Raw genomic sequence first — 19,385 nt, forward strand, 5'->3', positions numbered from 1 at the left:
TGTCCTTTTGCACTTAGTCGTGGTTAGCTGGTGAAATCCTCACATTGGATTAAAGGTCAGTTGAAAAACTTTCTTATCCTATCGTTAACCATTCCATCATCATTCATTAAACAAAACTATAAATAATTTTTTGACCTACAATACCATGCATTACCTACTTTGAATATTCATTCATCCGCTTTTTTTCGGACTACTCTAATGCTGTTGGACTGCAGGTAACCTTTACAGCTTCACTGGACGATAGGGGGCGAATGCAGATGGCACTCCAAACCCGCGGAAGTACGCTGGCGCTGCTGAGGCTAATTCCAGCCTGACGGATACGACTTTAGACATTCATCCGTATTTGAAATAAATATCTCCTTTTTGACTATTCTTTTTATATATACTTTTGTCACACTCTGCTATACAAAATTTCTCTCATTTATTATTAGTAAGTGTTAATTTGAGAGTTCAGTAGTCAATGATAGATTATGTTGTGATAATGATGACGTCAATAGTTATTAGACATATTTGAAAATATCTACGATTAGCGAATCAGTCAGGCTATAACGTTGATATTTGCTTATGCAATTTAGAAAGGAATTAAATGTGCAAATATAAAATACTGTACTAGGTAATGCCAAAGTAACTTTCAAAATCGTGGAATTAAATACCTATTAAATAGGAAAACATATGAAGCAACCTACACATTATTCGATGCTAGAGTGCAATGAGGAATCATTTACATTAACGGTGGTAGAGGTGGTATTGTACAAAGTCGTTTGCGTGGGTACCTATGTTTCAGTCACCAAGCAACTTGCTTCGTAAGATTTATTTCGATTGAAGGCTGAGATATGCCAGTGAAGTTACAGGCTAGGCTTAATAATTCCAGTAACTACCAAAAATATATCTATAAATTTCTTACTTCAATCTCTACAATTTTAAAATTGCACCAAAGCAAACCATTAAGTTAAAAAAATAAGCATCTAGTAATTTTTAGATAACTTATGTAATATTATGTTATCTGTGGTTAAGTTATCGCGTTATTTAAGTTTAGATTTATAAATTTCACTTGCCAATAGGCAAAAAATTCTCTATAATTTCCTTGAAGACATTGCAGAGTTAAACTGCCAATATCTGACGTGGGTTGCACGAGAAGTTCTGCCTGTACAAGGCAATATTAAGGTGGGCGAGTCGCCTTTGAATCACGCTCCCACGTATCATTGTCTGCTGCAACCATCCACACAAATAAGTCAATTAATCATATACCCTATTTTTTTATTTTTTGCTTAATCTAGTTACAATTATAACGGTGTAACGGTCATAAAAATCAAACCTATTTAATAGATAACCGTCAAATATACTGTTATTGAAATAGTTATATATCACAGTAATGATAATACTATTGTTATTGTCTCTACTAATAATAATATTTTAATTTATTTATATTTCTGTTTTATTGTTGTATTTGTTAATTTTAATAGATTTAATACGGGTAGAGGACTTTTACTAAATTAACCATTCCTATTTTATTATTAAACTACTAGAACATTTATATTACAGGCAGTAACACATCAATAAACTATTGCGCTCTAGATAAAATCTGAAGTTATGAAGCATTTGTGTTGAATTGATTCGGGTTGGATAACTATTTAAAATGTAGTGTCTAACTATGAATGTATCAAATTGAACAGGTAACGCCATCTAGTAATTTATACTTTGAATGAATGAAACTAGGTAGCTATGATTGCTACTACGAATGTTTAGTAATATACGCCATCTAGTGGAAAGTGTCTTTACTATTTCGACAAATACATATACTTTAGATTTCGACTTTTAGAGATACACAAACATGTCACTTAGTGCTTAATCCACTAGAGGGTGATAGAAATACTAAAAGTCGATAGGCCGCGTGCGTCACCTCACTGCGCAATCAAGTACGGAAATAACTAAACAGCTGTTCTACAATATTCGGTCGGGCAACTCAGCATCAACTGTACGATTACGCTAGCCAGCCGTTTTCCTTGGAGTCGCGTTTTGTTTGGACAGTTGCTTTCTCATTGTGGAAACTATTGCTGTGTAGTTTGGACATTTTATTTTACATTTTTTAACGTATATTACTGCCACACAGTATTGGCGTTCAAAGTGTGTATTTCAAAATAATTGCTAGACTACTTTAGCGTTATGTTTACCAAAAATCATCGTTCGTTGTTGTTGTGAGTCTGTTTGAAATGCCTCCTGAATACGTGGATCGAGAGAAGAGTTCCGCAGTGTTATGTCAATAGAATCTCATCCAACTAGTGATTTTAGGTTACTTTATAATAGAAGAATATAAATTGACAATGTCTAATACAGTTCCGACTAGTTCTGCCCTAAGGGCTTTAGCTTTAGAATACAAAAGTCTCCAGGAGGAGCCAGTGGAAGGATTTAGAGTCAAGTTACTTGGGGAGGACAATTTGTTTGAGTGGGAAGTTGCAATATTTGGTCCACCAGACACGTTGTACCAAGGTGGTTATTTCAAGGTAAGAATTAGAGTTATACTATTATATACATTGCCCTGATAACACTGGGTAATTATCACTATAAAGAAATATAAACAACAAAGAGTGTGAATGTAAATGTAAGTTATGTGATAGTAGGTATGCAAACGAAATGAAATTACATGTTTAGATAACCAACTAGTTAGTTACCAGTTTGAAATAATTAACAAGTAATATCCTGGTCACATAATTTACAATGTTAAACACATTGTGTGTACATATTTTTTCATACACTGTCAATTTTTGTGTTCATAATATGTAGTTGTTTTAATATTAAATGTCACTTGTTATAACTTGTTGCTGACAAATAGAGGTGGCATGCATACTATCTCTAAAAATCACTAAAATGTGGGTAATTTAATAATATTTACTGTAGTTTACAAATTAGTGATAAACTAATGTAAATCATCATCATATTAGATGATTAATAATGATAATTTATTTATTATCTTTTCATTTATTTTATATAAATTATCATTATAAGATGAACTTAGTAATGACTACTATATTTGAAATTAAAACTCGATGTAATTAAAAGAGAACTTGATGTTGACTCCAATAATCTCTGTACAGAAGAACTGTACTACTTTATTTCGTCAGATACTAATTATACCTTGACTATCTGATTTGAAAAGAGTAAGAGCAGAGTTTCCTGCATTTCTTCTTGACTTGGAAACTATATTCCATGCACAGACAGCAGTAGCTTTGATTTATTATCTGTAATATGCTAGTAGAACTTTGTACATAAAAATTTTGCTAAATATTTTTTATTGATGTCATAACACATTTTCATTGGAATCTAAATGATGTATAATTTATGAGTTTATTTATTATATGTAGTGTAATAAGTAAATGAATTTTATAAATATTATAAAGTTTTCTCTATGGAAATGAATAACTTAAAGCTGATCAAAAAACATTACACATACATAAACAGTTCTCAGAATCTCTCTAATTAAGAGAAGACCATCTGCTGTTTCTATGTGACTTTCTGATAATTCTTCAAAAATATAAGACGAAAATACTAATTAAAAAATATCTCAATGAGATTTCATATACTAACTAATATTATAAATATTAATATTATCAAAATAATATTAAAATGAATTTATTTGAATAAAGATTATTTCTATTTCTATTTCTATTTAAAATGTTTTTTGGTTACACTTTCACTTGCTTTAGCGATTCTCAATTACTATGCCTTATCCATAGTGTTTCAGATGGAAAAACAATAATATAGGTTCAAATATTTCCTATAAATTTTGTTTTTAAATTATATGTACAATTATTTCGGCACCTCATTATAAGAGATGTGACATTGATATGTGTAGAAGAATATTTAAATATTCACACTCAAATATCAATTAATGGGAAGTGAATTGATAATGTTTTCTTAGTGTATGGAATGGTGGAGTCACCTGCATCCATTTCATCCATCCATCATGGTAACTTCACCAGAAAATTGTCACAATGATTTCCAGCGAGAACTGTATGGAGATCAACCTGACATTATACATAAGTCAAAAATAGAAGTTCACATTTCTAACAATCTCCTCCCATCAGTACTGGTCATGCAGCCAAAGTTGAGGGAATATTGTAGTATATATTTTTGATAAGTTTATATAGTTATTATATTATCAAACAAAGGGATACACTAGAAAACAAACATACATAATAGTCCTTTGTTACATGTATTAATATGGATAATTATTTCTGGAGAAGTATTAGTTAGTCCAACTAGTTATTATTCTATACTAATAGAATAATAACAATATATGTCATTACTACTAAGTAATGACATATATTGGAAGGTCATAGATAATTTAACAATATTTAAACAATGCATGACATGAAAGTAATCAATCTTTAATGTCATGCATTAATAAACTTTAGCTTTTTATTCTTAATACCATTGTTGAATTTGGTTACTTTAACAAGACAAATATCTTTGTCAATAACACATCTATTGTAACTATTAATTGGGAGTAGGTCACCAATTATTTTTCATTCTGGCTTTTCGGGAGTTGAACAATATGATCTACTGCTGAGCTGTTATCTGCATCTTTATATTTAGTTGTATGTGGGTATGTTTTAGAAAAAAAAATGCTGTTATACAATGATTTTGATCATTATTTTCACAATTACTGGGTCCTTACTTCCATATTATTTCAATAATTATTTTGGTTGTGATTAATATGTTATTTATCTTGTTACAAACTATCAGCTATTAATAGTTATTAGATTAATACCAATTAAGAACAAGGAACCTGTGAAATAAAGAAATACATATAATAATAGATTAATTTAATAAAACTGTCCTAAAACAAAATCTATAATTTTTATATTTCTATTTTTATTTTTTGGAATTACCTGTACTTAATTTAATTCATATATATTTTATTGTTTCAGGCACATATGAAATTCCCTCCAGACTATCCATATTCACCACCCTCCATTAGATTTTTAACGAAAGTATGGCATCCAAATGTATATGAGGTAAGTTATTTTATATTTCCTAGTTTTTTAAAAGTTGTTCACTTGGGTGATTTTTCTATATTTTGGGAATATATTCTCTATCTACTTGAAAATGTCCTTTTCTATTTTAGGCAATATACACATAAGTATATTTCTATTTTTATTAAATATGGTAACAAAAATATTACAATGTATGTAAGGCAAAATCAATAATCTCATATTATACTGTATTGTATAAAAAGTAAAGTAAAACCCTGTATCTGTTGTATGCACAAATATTGCCAGAAAATTGTGTGTTCTTTATCTACATTCAGATTACTAAAATCGCATTCATGAGGACTATTGAGGACCCATAATAAACTATAGACTTTTCGTAATAGAATAATATTAAGACTTGAGAAGCGAAGAATATAAAAGCTATAAAAATATAAACAATAAAATATTGAGAAATAAAAATTTCTGGATTTAGAGTATTTACATCCTATTTCTTACATAACAAAGAAAGGATGTAAACACTATTATGTAAGAAAACAAAATAGCGTCAAGAAAACGAATGGTATGTGGAAATTTATAAAGCCTTTACCACATTCTGAGCGGGGCGTGACGGTGGCGGGACATTGATACAACATTCGTGGGTACGAAACTAATAGTATGAGAGACGTTACAGCGATGTCGCTGATGTTGCGTCGAGTGGAACGCTTGGATGTTTCATTACCTATATATTTTTTATCTAAATAAAATAAAATCAGTTTCCGAATGTACTATAAGCTTGAAATTATCTTCTTAGTAATTGTAACTAATTTCAAAAAAGATAGTACAAAAAGTGAAGAATTGACAGAAAGATTTGGTTTCACTTTTCTTCATTAGTAGGTGCACACAAGTCAAATCAGGGATATCTAAAAGTTTATAAATAAGATCGTCACGATAGCGTCCCGCTTCTGTCCCACCCCGCACGCAATGTGGCAGAGGTATTAGTGGTTTTGCGCGTGGAAAGCCGCACAAACAGCTAGTTATTGTAAATGACGTCAAATGGATCGACATGGTCTTACACGATTTTACTTACCGGAAATTACAAAGAAGATTATCCTCTCTGAGAGGATTTGTCTAAACCAATGCATTGCAAAGTTACGATGCTAATATACGTACATAACATTGTTTTGTTATAATAGACGGGGTCAAGGCAGTGCGTTTAGCAGATCTATTATACCTATACGCAATACTTTTGAAGTTATTCTACAAATGAATCTAACAGAACGTAAAGAAAAAATGGATATAGTTACAGCGACTCGAACTATATTTTAAGATCAAGGAATTGAAAGACGTTCATAAGGTCTTTGTAGAAAAACATGACATTTTAATAATAAATACTGTATTTAATCTATATACTTATCGAGTCAGTCAACTAGTTATCAATGCGTGTCAATCTTATAAATGTTGTTTGTTTAAAATTTCTATTAAATTAGTGATATAATATCACTCATTTAATAGAAATTTTAATTTATCAGAGAAGGGCAGTGGTGGCCCCGTTGTGCTATGATGGATTTAAATATATATATTTATTACAATTCAATACAAAGAAATAAAGTGTACACCTACACGGACCTAACACCTTGCGGAGTTATCTACCCAGTCAACCCTGAGTAGTGCAGAGAAAGATTGTTGGCGATGCCCTAATATAAAATGTTAAATATATATAAGACATTATTATATATATAAATTTCTATAAAAATAAGACATATGTATAAAGATACAGATAAATGTACATATGAATAAATACTAAATCAAAATGTAGGCATCTCAAGTAGGTATTGCATTTACCACGACGCAACGTCGACAGTTAACAATGCCTTTGACTAACCAATCTAGAATATTAAGATAGGAAAGGGCGATAGGCATAGTGATAAAAGTATGATGTGCACAGGAGGCCGATATAGAATATAATTATGAGCTTGAATTTGATAACAGTCTTGAATGAATATACTCTTGTGATGACGCTCAATTCTTTGTCTGCACTTAAAGGTGAATCTACGATTATAATAATTAATAATATGTTATCAGAATTAATGTTTTTATTTATTAAGGAATCTGTTCATAATAATGTCGTATGTAAGTAAGTAGGTGCTTGGTACCTATTGATGTATTATATTATTACGTAGTATTTTATTAAAATAATTGTCATGTCTAATAATTGTTTATTAATGATACATAATGGAGTAAAGTGTTCCGCATTTTGCTAATGCATTCACCAGAGCATAAAAACTTAAGCCTGCAATTACGATTATATATTCACATAATAATACTAAATAAGAGAATCCAAATTATTATTAGGAAAAGTCTATTATTTTGCTTTACATATGTAGTTATTTTAACTACATATGTAAAGCAAAATAATTAGGTAGGTAGATATTATATAATATTCAGTCGATCAATATCTTATCTATTAATTTGCTGAATGAGTATTCTGCCGTCGATGAGGCATGCAAATTTTTATGAATTAAACAATAAATCATATCAAATTAATTAGGCTACTTAACTGAACGTAACGTACATGCACCGAATAGTAAGGTTTTCATAGATGATAGGTTTCAATGGATGGATGGATGTTTACTTTTTCACGCAAAACTACTGTATTTTATTGTAAATTATACGCAAATAGATTATATCCAGGAGTAGCCAAATAAAATATTTTTACCTAATTTACGCAAGTAACACCGTGATAGAGACAGTAAATTATGATAATATATTTAAATTTATAGGCCAATATCAATATGTTTTTAAAACATGTCAATGCCATGTTTGCCACATAATCCTGAAAATAATGTCCATTAGTGTTACTCATTGTAAACGTATTGTGTGCAATATCTTCCCTGGCTAGATATTGCGCCATTCGCTTGGCGGGCTGACCCCCAACTACGAAACATTTCTTACTGCGTCGCGGTTGGCTGTTTGACCCACTTAGATCATTTAGATGCATGGACATTTAAATTAAAACGAATATTGTTACATCTTGCAATTCACTGAATACATTCGAAGTATTTCGACTTAGACCCCAAATATTGATAAACACAGAAAAATTAAAAATAATGCGAGATATTATACCTCGACTACCCTCATATGCGATAACAGCCGTGGTTGTATTATTCCAATATCCAGTGTAAGAGTAAAGTTTGAAGAACATGGACAAAAGAATGTCAATGTAGCAAAAAATTAAGAAATCTATAGAAACGATATCTGGCGCTTGGTTTAATAGACACTGCACCTTAAGATAGCAAGCACTATTTTTAATATGAGATCTGTTTTATTTTAGATCCGTTTCACAGATACAACCGGCTTTAATCGTGACAAAATTAGTGTAAGACCAACACAAGAGTAAAAAAAACCTTTAGATAAACAAGTACATTTTGCCACTAAAACTAACTTATTACCTATTTATAGTATCAAAATTAATAATAAATACAGATATATTGCCAAAAGCATATGCCATTAAATTTAAACGAAAATATCACGTGCATATTACTTATTAATAGGCGATTAATAAAATTATGAAAAGCGGTTATGAATTAGCTAATATTTATATTGCTAAGAATAACACAAAAAAAAGTTGAACAAAGTAGTCGGTTAGGTACAAGATTCTAGATTTACTTGACATTAAAATTAATACTCTTTCTTAGACGAATCGAAGCCGCTCCTCATACCACTTCATACCACTATACCGTTTGAGTGTTCAGCAGGTCTATTCTAAATTAATCACAATATCGATTTGAATTTCAATCCAATCAATTTTTCTTGTGTTATTTTGATACGTAATCAAGTCTGTCCCGAATAAATCGATAACAATATCAGTTGTTTTATTAACTACGGAATATGAAATTAATCCGTTGCTATTGTATAGTTCAAGAGACAAAAAAGATAGAATAAAATACCCATTTATTTTCTAAAATCGTTTAAATAGATGTAAACGATGCGATTCCATGTCATTGGATTGGAATTGGTTTTAGGAGTATGATTATCTCAAATATGTTCTAAATACAGTGATGAATACAACCAATGTATGTACGTAGGTGGGTGTTTATAAGTTCGCTTTAAACATCAGAAGTCTAGCCGGTTATACAGTTTTCGCGGGATCCGAACTTTACCGTTAGTTGTTAGAAGTCAGCAGTGACGGTGACTCGACGACGCAAAATAATATAATGAAACACCCGGGTCATCAGTCCAAAGTTATGATTCACGTTTGTAATGTGCTCAAACCTTCACATATTCGTTTTCTCTTCGTCCATATGAAGTTAACTACAGACACTTATTTTTTGTTATACTTATATTTGTCATACACTTGATATTTGAAGCTTATAACTTTTGTAAATGTGATTTATTATGTAATTAGTATACAAACAAACTTACCTCTACCTGACTATAAGTGGTAAGTGACCTATGTGCACGAATATCACGGACATCACGTTATCATACGACGCCCGTGATACCGCACATTCATTGTCATTCCGGAGGACTAAAATATCATGCATCCTATACGGTAAATTCACCGCCGCTACAACCTACTTGGTGGCTAAAGTAGACGAGACGAACTGCATACGACTTTTTACAAAGTTACCTCGGTTATACCAATATTATACGCCTAGAGCAATTATTTGACTGTTGTCTTTGTAACTGTATCAGTTAATACTTAATTAATACATTTTTAAAAATATTGTTGTATACAAAGTTCTATACAAAGCGTCTGAATATTTAGAAGGTGTTCACCTGGGATGGACTAAATTTAAATAAAAAAAATAGAGTTCCCTATAATGATCTGTGCGCTGCCGAGACTCATAGTTTAAAGTATAAATCCATCTATAACCATGCTGAAAGTTCATTACTTATATAAATAAATGTACCATTATTATATTATAAATAAGTATGACTACTGTACCCTTGTACAGGTATGATATTGTCCCACGTACAGTCTACGAAAAGAACACTGAACAGGATGTGGCATTCAGGTTGAACGAACTCTATTATGATGCCGCCAACCAACAATGGTACCCAACACATTGTAATTATTTAATCGAATTCTAAACGAATCGTAAACTGTACTTAGTACATAGGCAATAAACTACTACAAATATTAGGAATAGAAAATAATGTAAAGAATTATTGGTCTATATCAGTTTGTGGTCACAATGGCGTGAACCAACAAATCAACAATCCTCCGATGACGGTGTCGACATCGTGTCCATAGAATAGGAGGCATTATTGCCCCGAGAGAATGACTAAAAATTACAATAACAAGACTATTTGGCGCAACGACAACAAACGTCAACAATCATTTGTTTTCGTTTCCTTATAAAAGAAATCTGCGCTGTGCCGTTGGCATACCCTCGGCCTTGGGGTAATTAACCTTATTCCTGATCGCGACGACCTGCGTCGCGGTGGCCGCACTGAACTTGTGCCACATTAACACGCGCTTCTTTAAATAACGCCACACAGACGCGATCTCGTCTCAGCGCCCAGACTTGGTGCCAACATTTCAATCACACTCTTTTTGTGTTGACCACGTGGACGCTCCAAACGCACTCGTTTAATCTATCGTAGATGTGACGTAGGCAAACATAATAAATATTTTCTGATCACAACGCATATTCAGCTTTGTTATAATGTACTCACGTGTAGAAATAACGAAATAGAATTGATTATATTGCGTTATAATAATGTAAATGTAGCGAAATAGTTGTTTCTATGAAAATTGCGGGGGCGTTTCCGTGTATGTGTGCGTAAGGTAGCCTTCATTTCAACATTAAAATAAGCGACTCTATCGTTGAGTTGGACAAACTCACAGCGGTCCAAATTGATCAGTAAAATTATGATCCTCCGAAACTATATAACAAATGCTCGTTAACATAGTACTGTTATTTGGCCTCCATTTATAGGCTGTTCAAAAGGAGTTTCAGAAACATTTGTATTGAGAGGATATATGATTAATTTATGAAATAAATATAATGGTACAGTTAAAATGTAACTCGTTAACCGTAATCAAGAACACTAACATGTTGTCTATTATGATTATATAATCATAATCAGACTTCATATTTATAGTCAAAATTATAATTTGTCTGTCGTATATAGCAAATGAAAGATTAAAAGTGGAACAGAAATAATTATCCTTTTTATAACATTATTATATACTTAAGCCCATCTTCACACTCTTGATAAATTAGATCTATGATAACATCTAACAAATAAGTCGATACGATTGCATTTTTTTCTATGGGCATCTTCCAGGTTCGTTATTGGACAACCTTAGCGTCACCATATTGAATTGTCTTCCAAATTATATACAAATTAAACAATGATTAAGAATAAAATATCTACAAATACTTTAAAAAGGATAAGTATACAATTATAATATAACCCTTTATTAATATAACTCTATTTATGTAATTGCACTACCTAATTGCAACGTCAGAATATAGAAAAATAATTGTTACTATAAAGACTTCAGACAACAATTTTTAAAATCACTAGTATCCTGACGACTTAGGCGTAATGCCGGTTAGTCAGGGAGAGAAACACCTCAATGCCTACAATATTCACAATTACCTATTTCTTATTTGTTTTTATAACAATATAAACACTTTCGCTCCAAAACTCCCGCTGCCTCCGTTCAATCATCCGTCATCCACTTGTCAATGTCACATAGATTACTTTGGCTCTGGCCTCTGACGTTCCGTTTCAGGTTACATGATTATTGACTTTACCATTTTTAATTAATGGTGCGTCACACGATAGTTAACAGTCGGCCATCCTGCAATAGTGTCTGGCCCAGACACATAGGTAACTGATGAGCGTAGTCATGCTTATCAAAGGATATAGTGTCTACAGGATCATATAACAAATACTAAACTAAATAAATTAAAGATACACATTACTTTCATAACATTGACTATCTTAGTATACTATCAAAGGTTTACAATCTAAAATCAATACTAACAGAGCTAAGTTTCGGCATGCATTCAGAAATGCACAAAATATAACATAACATATATTAATTTACATAATCCAAATCACCCAAAAACACGAACAACCTTTTAGAGTAACAAACAATTATTTGGCGGTGATTGACTTCTATGAGTCAGACTGTAACATATAATGTAAGTTTCCGATCTTATGAACATTGCATTTTTTTTTTTATACCTCCAAAATAGAACTTGACATTTCTCATCATGAATATTTTAACGGATAAATTTAACATATCACATTACAAAAGGTAAAACTTAATTACCTACATATATAGAAAAAAAATATAAAGAGAAAGTAATATTCTCGTGACATAAAATTAGAACAAAATCGCTGCCTGCCTTCACCTAACCAATAGAAAATAACAGGTCAATATTATTCAAGTGGTTCTAATACCCTCAATACTACTACTACTATTTTACTTCGACGATACTCTTGATTTACCAGAGAATTATTTTAATACAACATAATTCATTGAATTTCAGTTATGATTTACTTAATAATACCATCAGCTCACTGGTCAAGTAATCTATTGCATCCTTTGAACCCTGTACATTTAGGGGACTATAAATGATTGTAGATACTGATCTCAATTTTCTTTACAACACCAGTTTAACATAAACCAAAACCCACTGTTCCAGATTAATGTGAAATAGTACCCTTGAGTAGTCAAGTCTTTCTTCAATCTATCGCTTATTCGGAACGCAGATTCATCACAAGAAGAACAAACAAGAAACTTGTGTGTTGCTCTTTTAAATAAATATTGATTTACTTATATTTAATTAACAACAAGGATTAGGCATGCGGCAATCAACATAAAAACTGCTACGCACTTAATCTCCGTTCAATCAGACAACATTGACAGCGCTATGAATTTCAAGTTAGATATTTTCTAAAAAACATTGATTTATAAATGATGACATTTATAAATTCTTCGATTTTATAATAAGCTTTTTTTTTTTTTTTTAAAACGAAAATATTTTATGACACGTTTGAATTTTTATCTGGCAAATTGACTACAGACTCTGGGAGTTTGTTGTAAAACCTTGCGCAATTTCCATAAAACGAATTACTAACTTTCGTCAAACGAACGTGAAAACTCACGTTCGTAAGCCTACTATTCACTTTATATTTAATCGATGGTATTCGTAGCCACTTCGGCCATCCAACGTTATCGAAGGGCCTCATTCGATATTATCATAACAGTTAACATCGGGTAATATAATAAAATTAAAATCATATAAAATTTAGTTTGAGATAATTTACATACTTAAAATATGAAAGTTGCCACTGATAACTACACATTACATTTCAACATCATGAATTCAGTCTTTGTTATATTTTTCCGCCTTAAGGTGTATCACTTAATTTTTCACACCAGGTACTAGTCAGCATCTCTGCAAACACGGCTGCCTAGCTAATTAGTGAAATACCTGTTAAAACAAAACATTAAAAAAATGCCACCGCTTGCCCACTATGAGCTACGGTCTCAATAGATCTGGATTTTATTAGACTCAGCCACCGCTTGCCCACACAAGGAGCTACGGCCTCAAACTGGTCAGATTCTCATTAAACTCAGCCACCGCTTGCCCACACAAGGAGCTACGGCCTCAAACTGGTCAGATTCTCATTAGACTCAGCCACCGCTTGCCGCCACAAGGAACTACGGCCTCCAACTGAAACACATCAAATATTTAACAACTGGTCATTTTCTCAATGAGGCATTCACCGCTTGCGCACGCAAGGAGTTACGGCCTCCAACTAGCCATATTCTTTATGGTACTATGCTATTTTTACTTCAGCCTCAAGTGATCTACATTGCAACTCAACTATGGGTTATATGCACTCCCATCAAATTTTACTTTTTATTCTATTACATTTTTTAAGAACTGGATTTCCTGGTTCCATTTTACTATTTCTCCAACGCTTTAAAGGACTTTATAATATTTAATCATAAGTTAATTCAATTTAATTATGTACCAAATTCGAATTATATATCTGGTTGATATATATCTATCAATTTCTGAACGAACTTGCAATATATTACTACCACATACCCTACTCCTATTATTATCTACCAAATCTTGAGTAGCATCAACAAAAAGCGAGTCGTTCGTTGTACGTCGCATTGAGCACACGCGGATCCCCATTTTCTCCGTGAACTAACGTATACGGAACCATTAGCCGCGATCTCAGCGCAATCATCTCATCAGTATATCATCAAATCTAAATCACCATCATTTACCTTAAAATCCATAAATCGTATTCATAGTCATATTATTATTATATTAATCTCATAATTTCATCAAAGTATTGCAAATCATTTTTCATTGTCATATCAACCGCCCGTTCTATTAGCCATTTTGCTCATAATTCAGCTTGTCATCGATTGTAACTCATCATTGTCACTCACTCATTATCACTAGCATTCCTTAATCTTTCAGATCTATTCGTTCATGTACAACTCTTCACCGCGTATATTTACCGACTATTTTCCATCGAGGTGTATCAAATTTTACCTTGTGATCGTCCTTACTACAATCTTGCAGTGTAACTATCTTGTACACCTCGAGCGCTTTATTCATAATATTTCTAAAGTGTCTGTATACGGTGTCTGGGTTCTATAAATTAGCACCTCTTCTAATTTCCCATTAATTACAACACATTTTCTAAAATATTCTGCGTATTCGGCTGTAACTTTCTGCTTACTAGCAGACCATGTTATCAAGCCATTAGTTATATTTAAATTCCAGACACATAAAATCAGTTCTGAAAGGATTAATTTCAATTTAAACTATTTAGTTAGTACAATAGTCAATCCGATTTCTCCAAAGAGCGTTCAGCCACACATACAAGTGCATATAGGTGCTCAGACTAATCTATGGAATCAAATGCCCAGCATTTGATTGCGTTGATCATTACTTATAAAAATTTTAACTTAACCAAATATTTGAAAACAACATCACCGTTATTATTATAAACTTCCAATATCTCTACACCTGTAATTTTGTACAATTCAACATTAAAACACCCTCACTTATTTAATACATCCGTTCTCGTATGCTATGCAAGTGACAACATCAATTCTTATATGTTGATGAGTTCACTATTTAAAGCCTTAGTTAACACTTTTATTTTACTACAACTCAACAATTATGTCAAAAGTTACAATGGTCTAAATACAACACATCCAATCTCATATTCAAGTCAATTGAGTCAACATGTATACCAACAATTCTTACATGCTCGTTAATTTAGCATTATATGCTTCGATTATTCTCTTTTTTTTTTTTTTAATCAATTAAAATCTTAATAGATACAATATCTCAAGATTTAACAAAGGTTAACTAGAAATTAATAAAATTGGCAAAACCATCTACAACAGTAATTTATAACTGTAAACTGTAATCCTTAACAATATTTAACTTTCTTATATCTTAACTTTCATTTATGTCCTCTAGTAACTTTTCTTATATATTCCTGGGATTAAATTGACAGATATAGCCTTACTTCCACAACTTATATTCTCTCTCATTTTATTTGCATTGGATATAAAGGTCTCTTAAAACAGTTATAGGTTCAATAGGATCCTTTCAACTTAAATCTAGTATACCCATGTACACTTTTCAAAACTTTAATGCTCATACATTTAACAACAATCAATTGTCCTTTTGTTTTTTTTTCTTTTAACTACCTGTGCTTCTTACATTTGTATTCACTATAATACCATTATAATTAAAGAACAATGGCTCAGCTCGCAAACATTTTCTCAACAAATAATTCTCTATAACATGTAAAATTTACAACTTATTTATTTTTCATTCTACATATATGCTATTCATAAAGTAGTTTATTATCCATCAGTAAACCATATAAAATCTCATAAATTACGCCAGTATCCATATTCATAAACCAGCTCGTCTATACTGACTATCCACGTCTCTCCCTATGGAAGTTTGCATCCAGTCTTTTCCTGCTGTTTCCTTTTTTTTTTTCTTATGTCATCTGCTTATCTTTTTTTCTGCTGTCCTACTTTTCTTTTGTCTGTCGTCTCTGCCATTTTCTTATATATATTCTTTGGCTATCACGGGTCTCTTGGCTTATAAATTTTTCATTTCATTATATGGCGTCATACAATCCAATCAATCACAATACTATTTAAATGTTAAATAGGCATTACTATATGTATTTATACCTGTACATATGATACAATCTTCTTTTGAATCATTGCTATTTATATTTTTTTTTTCTATAAATTATACTGATACTGTGTTTGTGAATCACTGTTCATCCCAACAGATACCAACATCTTACTTTCAATCTAAGTTACATTTGCAGTGATTAACTTGTGTTCACAAGATAATTAAGTTTTTTTTTTTTTTACTTATATATTCCTGTCATAGCTATACCGAAATCGCCATGCACTGTCCTCTACAGTACAGTAGACTCACAGAAGATAATTGGAAGTGTGGCACAGTATAGGAGTGCTATCTTCATAAAACTGACTAACTTCAGTCTCATCCTCTTTGGTAACAAAGTTATATTAAATAAAACAAACCACATGCTTATAAAGGCATAGCATAAAACACCAACAATCAGGAATTCTCATAAATATATAATGGTTGTATAGAATGGGAACGAATTTCCATGCATGGAAAGTTATGCAGCCTATTAATAACCACATTACCAAGGTCATCAGCAAAGTTTTCTAGAATATCCATATCTCTTTACTTTCCTAACAATCTTGTCTGTCTGTGTCTCATAATTTTCCTCTATAATAATTTTAAAGCTTATGTACTTTGAATATCTTAACATTGCCTCCCACAGAGACTATTTAATAATAACTAATTAATATACAGAAACTTCATTAGTCAAATCATAAAATATTTTATAATCCTGTAGTATACAAATACATAAAAGGTAAGTTACATAAACCATTTAAAAATAGTATCCAAATTTTTCTTTCTCCTCTATTTCACCATATCACAGTTTACATGTATTCACTTAATTCTCTCCCATCTGTCCATACCTATATACAACAAAAGAGTGCTATGCACTCATTTATTTCCATTTTCCTGCCATAATATCTGAATTATAAAGTTTATTATCCAAATTTCACAATTCTAGACCACACTGTTTGACACAATCCATGTGCTAACTTCAAGATGAGTTCATTATTAACTCATGAATGCTTTAAATCAGTTATTATCATCTTCTGATATACATTTATTTATATTAATATTCAATAATATATTCTATATATTCTATTTTTTTTTTATTATCTGTACTTCACAAATATATAATACAATTTGAATTTAAACAATTATGATTTCCTCCTTGGTTGACATTTCAATTCCAATATAGATTTAACAATGAATCTGTCCACTTTATAGTTTCTTAGTACTGTCATTCTACAAATGACACTAAATAATAAGACTCAATGGATAACTTCTTCAGTTCATTAGCTTATGCAGTACACAAGATTGGACAATATAGCAATACATTGCAATATATTACAATAGTCTATTTTCATTATTGTGATAACAATTGTCTTATGTTGTACATATTCATATTATAAAATCATGACATTTTGTGCAATTTACTGTATGGAGAGTTATAACTCATCAAAAGGCAAATACTCTCACTGTTGCGACTCAATATATATATCCAAACATTCTGTATGTACACAAATATTAACTTATTTCCAAAAACTTTTATTCATATTCATAACACTAATAGTAAATTTAAAGACAAACTTGTTGCTCAAGTATTGTTTAGAAAATTCAACAGGTTTCTTGTACAATCAATAATAGAATCAAGAGCCAACAACATTAATTTCTGGCTTTACCAAAAGCTTTTCTTTAGGTTAAAAGACAACTTCATAAATTATAAAACTAAACTAAAGTCAACAGGTCTTTTGTACAATCAAGACCCAACAACATCCATTTCTGGCTTTACCAAGTCTTTCTTTAGGTTAAAAGACAACTTCATAGTTTACAAAACTGAACCATGTAAGAATAGTCTTACCTGTAATCTATCACTTTCTAACATGTCACATATTAATTGGGTGCTTATAAATTCCAACAATCACTTACTAAACATTGTCTCAAATGACAAATGTACATAGCTACAGGTACCTGCACAGGACCTTTAAGTACCTTTATTGATCAACAATGGCTGCTAAGGGCCATTCTAATGAATTTCAAGAGAAGCATCAAAGAAGTGAACCAATTGCTCAAACATATAATACATTCAATATGAGCATACATATAATATATAATTCCAGCATAATATGACACCTTTGAGGAATTGGATATCATCTCTAGGTGCTTTTTCAACACATTAATAATCAATATTATATGATTATTATAACCTTGAGGATCCTAATAGATCTCAATTGGATTTTATACTAATTAATAATTAAATAAAGAACTATTAATAATAATAGTTTACAGTTATTCGGTTTTTAACATTGGAGTTTACTACCAATTGTTAGCCATTGCTATATATATATACATTTATAAAATTCAAAACACAGCAAGAAATAAATATAATAATTGTACTATCAGAGTTAAGTACTATTTTCACTGAGAGCTTCACAGCTAATCATGAGATAGCATCTAAAATGTCTTTAATATGTAATATTATGAAATATAACATGTTATGTAGCTTGTATCAGTTTATGTCAACAATATACTATGTCTATCTATATTGATATGCTTTATTAATTCATTAATAAACACATATCAAAGCATCAACCAATATAATATATATATATATGACAGTATCTCAATTTGGGAATATAACCACAATCAAGACATATACCTGGACTATGCCTGTGATTGTCATTTATCTGAAATGGGATCATCAAACATATATGTATACCTATGTAAAGAAATAATAACAATTCTTCAATTCAATTCACGTAGAACAAACACACAAAACTGAACAGTAAGTTTGACTAATTTACTGTGAATTAGCAACAAACTCAGCAATACCATTTCACTGTTTATATGTATAACATGGTATGTGTTCTCATGTTCAACCTGTATGTCAACATAGTTAATAACTAACTGTTTAAAGTAACTGTTTCTAATCTGTTGATATCCTATCATACTCTATCATAGGCATTAATAACATAACAATAGTTACTCTGTATTTTAAACTAATTAGATATCCTAATATTCATAATACTTCTTTCTTAGGTATATTGTATACCTCAATATCGTGCTACATGTCATGTCATTACTCTCGCAAGTTATCGTACATACTAAATCTATTTAATATGTAGAAAGCAATTCATCCAAAAGTTTAATAAAACAAGTGAGATACTGCGTTTAATGGTATGCGTGTTATTAACGTAAATTCACTTACCACAACTTC

At 31.0% G+C, this 19,385-nt stretch overlaps 1 protein-coding gene across 1 annotated transcript in view; it reads left to right on the plus strand.

The window, feature by feature from the left end:
• The first annotated feature begins 1,931 nt into the window (after positions 1 to 1,931).
• The window catches only part of LOC131853776 (ubiquitin-conjugating enzyme E2 R2), a 29,936-nt gene continuing 12,482 nt past the window's right edge, over positions 1,932 to 19,385 (plus strand). The window contains exons 1-2 of the mRNA XM_059204813.1: positions 1,932 to 2,501; positions 4,929 to 5,015. Of these exons, the coding sequence (XP_059060796.1) occupies positions 2,322 to 2,501; positions 4,929 to 5,015 (267 nt within the window). The 5' untranslated portion in view covers positions 1,932 to 2,321. The remainder of the gene's footprint in view (positions 2,502 to 4,928; positions 5,016 to 19,385) is intronic.

The sequence above is a fragment of the Achroia grisella genome, unplaced genomic scaffold (genome assembly GCF_030625045.1).
Source record: "Achroia grisella isolate CSIRO2021 unplaced genomic scaffold, CSIRO_AGI_Agris_v1 utg906, whole genome shotgun sequence".
NCBI lineage: Eukaryota > Metazoa > Arthropoda > Insecta > Lepidoptera > Pyralidae > Achroia > Achroia grisella.